This window comes from Montipora capricornis, chromosome 8, assembly GCF_036669925.1.
Source record: "Montipora capricornis isolate CH-2021 chromosome 8, ASM3666992v2, whole genome shotgun sequence".
Lineage (NCBI taxonomy): Eukaryota > Metazoa > Cnidaria > Anthozoa > Scleractinia > Acroporidae > Montipora > Montipora capricornis.
This window is the reverse complement of record NC_090890.1, coordinates 47,015,665-47,026,136: the sequence shown is the minus strand read 5'-3', so window position 1 is coordinate 47,026,136 and position 10,472 is coordinate 47,015,665. Positions and strand designations below refer to the sequence as shown.

Genomic DNA, 10,472 nt, shown 5'->3' with positions numbered 1-10,472 from the left:
CTTGATAACCAGTTGTAACTAGGTGGTAAGATGCTTGTAAGGGCTCGAACACCTGCTGGGGCTCCAGAAAGCCATTATTAATATCGTTGGCTAAGCTTATAATATTGATTTTCGTCGTTGGCATGCCGTAAAGGAGTTTAGCGGCCAAATCTCCAGAAAATTTCTGCATACCACAGAGACGGCGACACTCACTCCACCATTTCCTAGAATCAATACCATTGAGGTCGTTGACTTTGGCTTGATAATAGTTGGACTTGCAAAGTTTTCGTTCTCTGTTAACGCGATTCATACATGAGCCCCTGGCTCGGGAGACTGGGCAACCACTCTCCCCCCCCTCCCCCCCGCTTTTGACGTTAAAGAAAGTTACCTACTTACGTACGAATGGCTTACACTCAAAACCTATCAAAACTGTGCTCAGCCACCTTAATGGCGGACCTTGAATGGAAAACGATGCTCCAAAATTGAACTTTATAAAATACGATATGGGAGAGTGACAGTTTCCAGAACATTGCTCCAGACTTTAATCTAAACTGAACAGAATATAATGACCCAATGTACAATAAAATGGATTGTTATAAACAAGTGTCAGCCAAATTCGATAACACCTAGAAGACGACGATTCTTGTTAATCACAAAAACCTCATCCACGTGGTTATGTTTATAATTTAGTCTCGATAAAACGACTTCTAAGGAACCCCAATTTCTCAAACCGGAAGTGTTGTTTGTTGTTTCTTTTTTTCTTAAGCTACCCAACAGGTTAACTTAGTTCTTGCGCGGCACAATCTTACCCTCAATAACTGAAATCTCTTTCCAAATTTACAAGATGAAAACATGTTTAAAAAATTGTCTCATACCGCATTCACACCATAGCTTAAACACGTTTAAAAGCCGTTTAGTTAAACATGGTTAAAAATTGTTTTCTTCATACAAGTTACTACTTGACATAATTTAGACTCCAAATTAAACACAATAAAGAAATACATTAAAACTTTCATGAACCCTACGTAAAATTCAGTCTTTCAGCCTTCCGTTGCTCATTTTTATTTTGTTAAACCTGGTTTAATTAAACGTGTTTTGTTGGTTTGAATCGGGTAGTTCGGCTCAAAGTGAACACAGCGTATCGTAAAAAAGTCTAAAAATAAAAGGAATCTAAAGAGATCTGAAAATTTAAGGGGCTGTTGGAAAGCACTCCTGGTTCTTTTATTTTGTGGTTCCGATTATCGAGTGTCAAACAAGATCCAAGCGAATAGTTCGTCTTTGTATAAATTAAATTTACATTCTTGTGCAAAATGAAAAAAAAACATCCTAACCCTTTTGCAGTTGGAGGCTGAAGTGAACATGACAGAGTAAATGTCATAACTAAAACGAGAAAGATTGAAAGAAAGGAGTTGATTGATTTTTATGCACTTTTCTAGCTTTCCGTGTAGTGTTCAGCTACTTGTTAGCTTAGAGTACTTGTTTTTTCATGTCTGCATAGAATCTGGCGCTAGGTCACTCTATGGCTGTATGTACTGTAATTACAAAGAAATTGGTAAAGACAAATTAAAGCGTTAACTCTGCCAGGAAATGGCTTGTTGACTTTTCTGTTCTCAACCCCGTTTTTCTTATTATTTGGAACTCATTCAGGACATTCGTTTCTTAAATTAATCCTCTCTTCCTTTCAAGTTTCTTAAGGCTCTTAGGAATACTTTTGATTCCGCCCTGTTACATTAACACGTTCTTCCCTGGAAGTGTTGTTTCCTTCAGTCACTGTTTTCATTAGCAACACATTGTGTACATCTCTTGCTTATTTCATTTAAATCCTCTCCATCACGCACAATTGATCTGGTGAAGTACACTTCGTGATGCTCACATACTTTCCATACACCTTTTTGAAAGCCGGGAAAATTTTCCAATTCAGAGGGCTCATCGACTGGAATTGACGTAAGGCCAATTTCTGCTCTCAACAAAGTGACGATTTTTTCCATCCATGATATTTCGAGTGCCTTATTTTGTCCTTGACAGAGTAAATTAAACTCATCGTTTGCCTTCTTTAAACGCATTTTGGCAGTGCTAGAGAGAGAAACGTTACGCTTAATGGCTTCACTTTGGGTTTCCAAAAGAGAAGCAAAAAGTGAAAACTTCCTTGCATGTTCATACACTTGATTTAGAATCCTCAAATGTGGTTGTGGTGTCTCGAGATAATGTGTGATATTTTGCAGGAAACTGATTGTGTCCGAGACTTGTTTCATTTCCTGAAGTGCATTCGAACTTCCTGGACTTACTGTATTTCGCAAAGCGTGCTGCGCCTTCTCAATTTGGTTTAAGATGATTAAATGATTCTTAAAGATGAAAACCAAGGGAATGTCAACTGTATCCACCCTTTTCAACGATCTTGACCCTCGGTACCATAATAGTGACCCTCGGTACCGCAATAGTTTCTGAAACATTGTGTGCGTGCCTGAAGGCCAATGGCGTAGTTGTTGAAGATTCTTTTCGGCAATATTGGCCACTTCCTCTCCAAGGTTGCAAATTTCGGTCTTGACATCCTCCATTTTCCTCAATTGCCTCTTAACTAGGGTACCATAACGATAGCTGAATGTGATCGCAGTTGAGCACTTAGGGCATCGGATGAGTTGGACGTCGTCACCCAAATGTTGGTGCATCCACTTATCCATCTTTTGAACTGTCACGAGATGACCACAATCGAAAAGCTGGAGGTACTTTGTATCGTCCGTCAACGATACACCTCCGTAGCTTGATACAGAAGAGAGTTTTTTAGGTTGACAAGTAGGGCACACAACGGGGCAATTTTCGCCGCACAAGCCAATACATGGATGACCGCAGGACAGCCTTTTGGGGCAGGGTGCATCACAACGAGGACGGTCGCATTCCTCTCCACACAGGTTATTGCATTGGTAATGAGGGCAACTCCATTTACATGGTTTTTTGCATGGATAAAATGATTGTGAGCAGAGTTTACTAAACGTTCCATGAGGGCAGCGTCTTTTGCATTTCTTGCCACAAGGTGGACAGGGTATTCCGCATACATCTTGGCAGCGGTGAGAACAAACAAGTATTCGGTTGCATGGAAGTAGACACATTTCATGGAAGCCCTTAACTCTGCAGTCATGGCAGTTTCCAGGACATTGGTGGCCGCATGCCAGCTTTGCATTACATGGGCAGGGGCACTGTACGGTATCCAAAGGAGAGCTGCAGGGCATCTTGATGTGGTGACCGCAAACGAGGTTCTTGATCACGGCAACATTACAAGGATAATTGGAACAAGGTTTTCCACACACACCTTTACAAATGTGTTTGCAAGTAGTCTTTTGACGCCGACAAGGAGCCTTGCACGAAGCTGTGTTTAACTGAAAGCATTGCACTTCTTTCTTGTGACCACAAGGAAACGTTTTTTGTACCCGCCATCGACACCTTCTACTTTCACACGGTTGACTGCAAAGGCCTGGGCACGGGTGACCGCATTGTAGAATTCGTTTGCATTGTTCGTGGCACACTACGCCTTCGGGATCTTCGCAGCAAGCCATTTCTTTCATATGGTTTCCAGGGCAGTTGAGACGTTTCACCACTTTTACTTGGCAAGCGTACTTTTGACAATCTTCAGAGCATTTACCAGGACAGACATGACCACACTTAAGTCTTTGTTTGCATGGCTTTGCACAAATAAGATCAGACACGTCATTTGAACAAGGGCAGCTGAGTTTGTGAAACCCACAACTCAAATGTTTTTCCACTTCCATCGCACATTGAAAGGAGGTACAGTCATCACCACATCTTCTGAGACATCGGTGTCCACATGGAAGAAAGCGTTCACAACGATCACCACAAGTAACTTCATCAGGATTAAACGAACACTGTATAACATTTTCATGACCACACTTTAGCTTGCGTACTACTTTTTGGTCACAAATTCCACTTCGAAGTTCGTCCTGCTCGCTGCTGCATGATGTCCACTTTTTGTGTCCACAGGAGAGTAAGACCTCTACCCGCTGATCACAAAACTGTTGCTCTGGTTTGCTATGACAAGGAAGGGTTGCCTCATGACCACATGGCAATGTTCGTTTTACCCTAACTGTGCATTGAACATCTGGTAGACCTGCCGTTACAATGGAACAAGGAAGGGACTTCATATGTCCACATGGGAGTTCAACATTGACTATCTTATTGCAAATGCAATCTTGGAGGTTCTTGAAACAAGGAAGTGTGAGTTTATGTTTACACGGGAGTTCCTTCTCTACTTGCATCTTGCATGCAACATTTTCTAGACCACCTTTAACAACATGGCAATTTACAGACATGGTGTGCTTACATGGTAGATGAACTTCAACAGTTTCTTCGCAAATTAGTGCTTCATGATTCTTGTGACAACTCAAAGACACTACATGATTACATGAAAGGGTCCTTGTTACTAACTCTTCACACGGCCTATCTTCGCAGTTGTTGCTGCAAATATCTTTGCATAGGTGTCCACAGATTCTTGTTCTACGGCATCGCTCTTTGCACCTGATTGTACCAGGGTCCACGTAGCAAGGCTGTATAATGGCGTGTTCACAACCAGGAATAGTCATTTCAATCTCTATCATGCAATCACCACACTGCAAACCAAAGTGGCAGCGCTTTTTGCATGAATGACCCCGCTGACATTCTTTTTGGCACAATTGCTCGCACGGGACATCACTGCATATTTCAGGGTCCTGAGAACAAGGAAGTCTTTGCTGGTGGCCACATGGAAGATCCTTAAGAACCTCAGTTTTACATTGCTTCATTGTGCAGTCTTCAAAGCACATTCCTGGGCAGTCGTGTCCGCACTGAAATTTTCTCTGGCAGCTCTCCTTGCATTGAATTGGGTAATCTTTCTGCCGACATAAGACGCGCTTGGTATGTTGACACGGCAAATCGATGTCAACAAGAGTATCACACAGACATGTCTCATTGCATTTCTTTGAACACTGATGACCGCATTCAAGAACTTTTTGACATTCTTTAGAGCACTGATTATAAACCATGGGATCCTTGTAGCATGGCAAACGTTTTTCGTGTCCACATGGAAGAAGTTTTTGGCAATGAACTTGGCATTGAGAAGTGCATTCCTGGCCACATTCTTTGGGACAGTCGTGTCCACATGGCAGCAGTTTCTCACATTTCATTTTGCATTGAAAGGCGATAGGATCAACTGGGCAAGGAATGGGTTGTTCGTGACCACACTTAGGGACTTTCTTGTAAACCATGTAAGGGCAAGGAGGGCATTCTCTAGGATAATGGCAGCTCTTCGTGCATGGGTGTTCGTTAGGACATTTACTGGGACATGGCTTGCGACATTCACTCGTTCTATGTAAAGACGAATGACATCGCTTGACACATGCATGGCCACATAAAAGACGGAGCGCACAAGGCATGTTGCATCCACCCAATGGATTAAAATCAGTATCCTTTCTTACAACTGTTTCGTTGTTATGCTTGTTGCAAACCAGCTTTAGACCATTCGCAATGGCCCCCCTGTCTTTCAAATCGCTACAAATTTCTTTCCACAACTTGGACTGGGTTTCCAAGAGACTGAAGTTTCCAATGCAGTAAAACCCTTTGCGAGCCCGTGACAGTGCAACACAGATTCTGTTCGATTCACCCAAGAAACCAATGCGGCCCTCTAAATTGCTCCTTACCAATGAGAGAAGAATAATATCGTTTTCTTCACCTTGAAAGTTGTCAACTGCACAAACCTTCACTCCCATAAATATTCGCCGTGGCATTCGTTCCTGGAGAAGAAGCAATTGGCCAGTGTACATGGTTAGAACTGTAATTTGGTCTTTCTGGTATCCTTGGTTCAGAAGATACTGGCAAAGTGCTACTACAAATTTGGCTTCGTGCTCGTTAGCGTAGCTTTGCAAGCCACCTACCATGTGTTCGGGTTGGTTGTGGTGAATAAAAAACAGGTTGCGGCAGATTCCAGATATGTCATCAAAACTGCAAACTGCTCTATGGTCGGCAATTTCGTGGTCGTAGATTCTTTTAGTGAGGGCAGCGATCTCAGGTCGCATTCGATGTTGTATGGAGAGACGCTTACAATCCATGTTGTTTAGTACCATCCGCTCAAACAAAGAAACTCCTAAATTGAACTTCTGTGCTAATTCGTAGACTGTAGGCTTTGGACGGAGCTGTTTGTGGTCTCCAATAAGGATCGTATGCTTTGTTTGTTGTGAAAGAGAGGTGATGATATGGGCTTCCATAACCTCGGCAGCTTCCTCAATGATGACGATTTTTGGAGATACTCTCTGAAGCACTGAGTAATATCTAGCAGCTGTAGTTGTTGTCATTCCAACCACAGTTGCCTGACGTATGACTTGCTCTTCTTCTTCAAATGTGATTGCTTCTCGCTCTTCGCAAAGCTGTTTATATTCCTGTTCACCCCGGTGGATTTCTATTCTGCAGTATTCACGGTAGCTCTCCATCCAAAAGAGGTACAATCGCAATCGATCAGCTTGTGATAAATACCAAATATTGTCAATTCGCATTACTTCAGTAGCAGTCATCATTTGTTGTTGTTTAAGTTTATCTTGTAAATTATCGATGTTTCCAGTTATGATGATCATTTTCCTTTTATTTTTCTTGTTTTTCTTCTTCTTTCTCGATTTTGTACTTCCCTTGTTGTCGTCTTTGGCTTCTTTTGAGTCCTCGTCTTTTTTTTCCAGCCAGCTACATGGATTACGTCTTTTTCCATTGCTCTCAGTCTCCCAAACAAATTCATCTTCTGTTGCTGATTGCGATTTATCATGTTCGAGAGACACGTTTTCCCGTTGCGAAACTTCCATCAAGAGATTTTCCTCACCGTAAATGCATCTTTGGTATCGAATTAAGTCCGCTTCCGTGTCTACAGCGATGGTTTCTTCGTCTACGTTATTTAGCTCCTCTGTTTGAAGGCCTTCAACACTTTTTATGTTACCAGCAACGTACAGCACTTCCACATCTTTAAAAACTGCCAAGTTTTTTTCTTTGTGAAGACTGTCTTCGGATTCATTTGAAGGTGGGTGAACGTTTGATTTGTTCCTTGGCTGAAAGGGACAAGCGTCTGATGAAATACAATCGTTCAGTTCAAGGGAAGTGTCCAGTGATGCGCAGGGATTATATCCTGTGCCATGTGGTTGGCTGACTTCATTACCTTTACCGACATCTTTTACTGATGTTGACATGGTTACCTCGGCGTGTTCGTTTTCATTTGCCAAGCCACCATTAACCCTACGTTCTTCTTTTCCAAGCAAAGATGTGTTCAAGGGGCTTACTAACTCATTATCACATAGCCATAGTTTGAAAGTGTTCTCTGCTTTGCGACTTTCGTTTGCCACATTACGGGGAAATTTGGCCTTACATAGCTGCTCTACATGCGCCGGATCCATCAGAGCTTCTAAATTGTTGAACATCAATAGTTCATTCTGTCCCTTTGCAAGACGTTTCTTCCATTTTGTCCTTTCCTTGTCGTTTTGGGTCATGCTTTCTTCGACTTCATTTCGTTTGCCATGCAACCGGTATCGACGAGTAAACTTTTTCAGATTACATTCCTCTAGTATCTCGCTTTTGCTTCTTCCACCAACGCGAATTATGCTGCGAGAAGGAACGAATTCTAACACCTTTTCCAAGAACTGGTCGAGGGCATGGTTTGTGTAACAGACCATCAGCATTGGTGAGTTGCGCTCTGGATCCCACGCTTTGCGATTCTCAAGCAAGCATCTTACAATTTTGGTCCCAACATACGTTTTACCAGTCCCTGGAGGGCCCTGAATAACGGAAAATTCAGTTGTAATTGCTGTTCTTAAAGCTTCCAGTTGGGAACTGTTGAGAGAAATATCATTTACCGCTGGCCACGCTTCAGGTTGTAAAACAGGTACTGCTGTTGCGTTTGTCACTTCCTCAACACCTAGGGCCTTGCTAAGATCGTAACAAACCGGCGGTTCAGAATCAACACGTCTCAGATATTCTGGTGGATCGACGTCTCCACTGCACTCAACGAGATATTTTTGGAAAGGCAAAGTGTCCTCATCCAGTTTCTGCAACCCTCTGAGAACATGACGGTAAGCTTCAAAGTAGGCGGGTGACTCAACCATTTGATAAATGCAGTTGCGACTTTCAATCCCCAAAATATCTTGCCCTTCGATAAATCGAACTTTGATCAGTCCTTGTTTAAGATCCTCATCGTCTCGTTCAGCAACTGTTGCGAAAAGCATGGTCTTGAAATTGTCTAGGGAAAGGCAAAGAAATGAACCGTATATCAGTCGTTTTGAATGGGGCCATCTACTAGTATCCAAGCCAGACACGTCGATTTCTACTTGATAAACTATTCCGGACCACGTAAATCTTCTATCGACGACTCGAACTTTGAGATAATTTTTCATCATCTGCTTTCGTTTGCTCCTCGGTACATTTTGGACAATTTCAGGGATACCTTCCCTCAGGGGTTCGAGGAAGTCTTCTCGAAGCAACCGGAACTGCACATCAAGGTAATGCACTGCATTCTCGTAACGTCCTTTTGTTATGTTTTTACGCAAGAAAGGCTGTTTTTGAGTCATGATTTCATCGCTTGTGGGACAAACTGGTATTTCTCTGAAGTCGTTTGGTGGCTTGTCTCCTATCTTGTTGTTGTAACGACTAGCATACTTTTGTCTTTCACTCCTGATGATGTCATCCCTTGTTTTCTTCAAATCAACCAATTTGTTTTGAAGTTGCTCTTTTTTCTCAACAGTGGAGTGATCCAAAGCCAACTTTAATTGGGCATAGGGCAGATCCGCGTACGAACTGGGCAAGTGTTTCAAACACCTCTCAAAGACTACTATGAGGCATTCAAAGAGATTTTGTGTGGGAATCTCGTCCTTCGGGATGACGGGCAACTGTACACGTTGCAATAAAGAGGGTATTTTCGAGTTAAGATAAGCGGAGCCTTTAAGTGCAGCTAAAATCTTGTAGGTGTTCTCACCCGATGAAGCCTTGCAGGCAACAGCCAAGGTGCAGGTTAAGTCATAGATAAAGTCGGCACTGTTGTGTTGTTCCTCTTGTGATCTAAGAAGATACTTGAGTTGAGCCATTCCCTTATTTAACATGTGGACCACCTCCATCGTGTCTTTTGTTTTAAAGCGTTGACGTCTAGAGTTTTGCTCTTTGTCGGACTTGCAGAACAAGTTTGATATTGTGAATTTTGGTTTCTAGTTACAGCATTAAGTCCCCCTGGTCGTTTCACATGGCTTGGACCTGCTGTGAGAGAAAAACGTATCCAGGCATTAATATATTTGGTTAATTCTAACTGACCCTTGTGTTAGCATTGTTGTACACGAAGACAAGCATCAACTAAGTCGAAACTATAATTCCCTTCGTACGTTCCTCGGAGTTGAACGAGCACGCCTAAAGTGATACTATGATAAAAAAAATCACTTCCCTCTTTTCTTCAGATTATGAAAGCTGGTGTGTTTGCTTGACACCTGACTGACAATTTTTTTATCCAAAGGCTTTTTACTTTGAGTGTAACTTTTGGATTTCACGGTCCGTAATTATTCATGTTCGAAACTGACCGAATGGACTTCTGAGGGTTGGATCTAGGGAAAAAGGGATGTCATTTGCTCATCAGATTAAAATTTCAGCGTGTAAATGCAGCTTATTACATTTGCAGAACTCGAGTTTGGAAGTCTGAAAGCCCGAAAATCCCGTGCTGAATATTAATTCAGCCACGCACACACGCATTGCATTCTAAAACTAGTGAGTCTTTGATGTCATTTTCTCCTCGATCCAACTCTATCACTGAGATTTTAAAGTTAGTTCTGGCGGACCATTAAATAAGAAAATTCCAGTGGAAATAAACAGGTGTCTTAAGTTAACATAGTTCTGAAATTTAAAGAAAAGGAAGAATTGATATTTTGGTCAGAGTAGCACTTTAAAATCATGAAATATAGAGCCTGCTGGCAGAAATAAAATGGATGTACCGCCTTAAAATGGCGGCAACAGCTATGATAGTCGGGTGTTCTTATTAGAGACGTTAAGATAGCCCGGGTACGGGTACGGGTATGGGTAGGATTACCCGTACCCGTACTCGGTTACACGGGAAACCAATCAAACTTAAGATAAACCGGGTAACACCAGGTACGATCTGAAGCAACATGACGGCTCAGAAGATAAGGTTGGTTATTACGATGATGTTTTATATCGTGTTTCATATGCCATCTGAACATCGTCTGAAATAAGCCGAAAAATTTTTTTATCAGATTTAATTGACTTTTTTTGTCTTACAATATGCAATACAATATGCTACAAATATACCTTAAGTAAGTAAGATCGATTTAGAAAGCGTATTAAGAATAAAAACTAACAACAATATCCGACGTTTCGGAGTCAGACATGACCCCATTATCAAGGTTAAACTGTCATGGACAATTCGCAATTTAAATATAACGGGCGTTAGGTCAAAACAAAGACTTTTGCATAAATGGAAATTAAACGAT

At 41.8% G+C, this 10,472-nt stretch overlaps 1 protein-coding gene across 1 annotated transcript in view; it reads right to left on the bottom strand.

Moving 5' to 3' along the window:
* Positions 1-491: 491 nt before the first annotated feature.
* LOC138060194 (NFX1-type zinc finger-containing protein 1-like) overlaps positions 492-10,472 on the bottom strand; it is a 21,545-nt gene continuing 11,564 nt past the window's right edge. The window contains 2 exon segments of the mRNA XM_068905919.1: positions 492-9,106; positions 9,109-9,234. Of these exon segments, the coding sequence (XP_068762020.1) occupies positions 1,743-9,106; positions 9,109-9,234 (7,490 nt within the window). The 3' untranslated portion in view covers positions 492-1,742.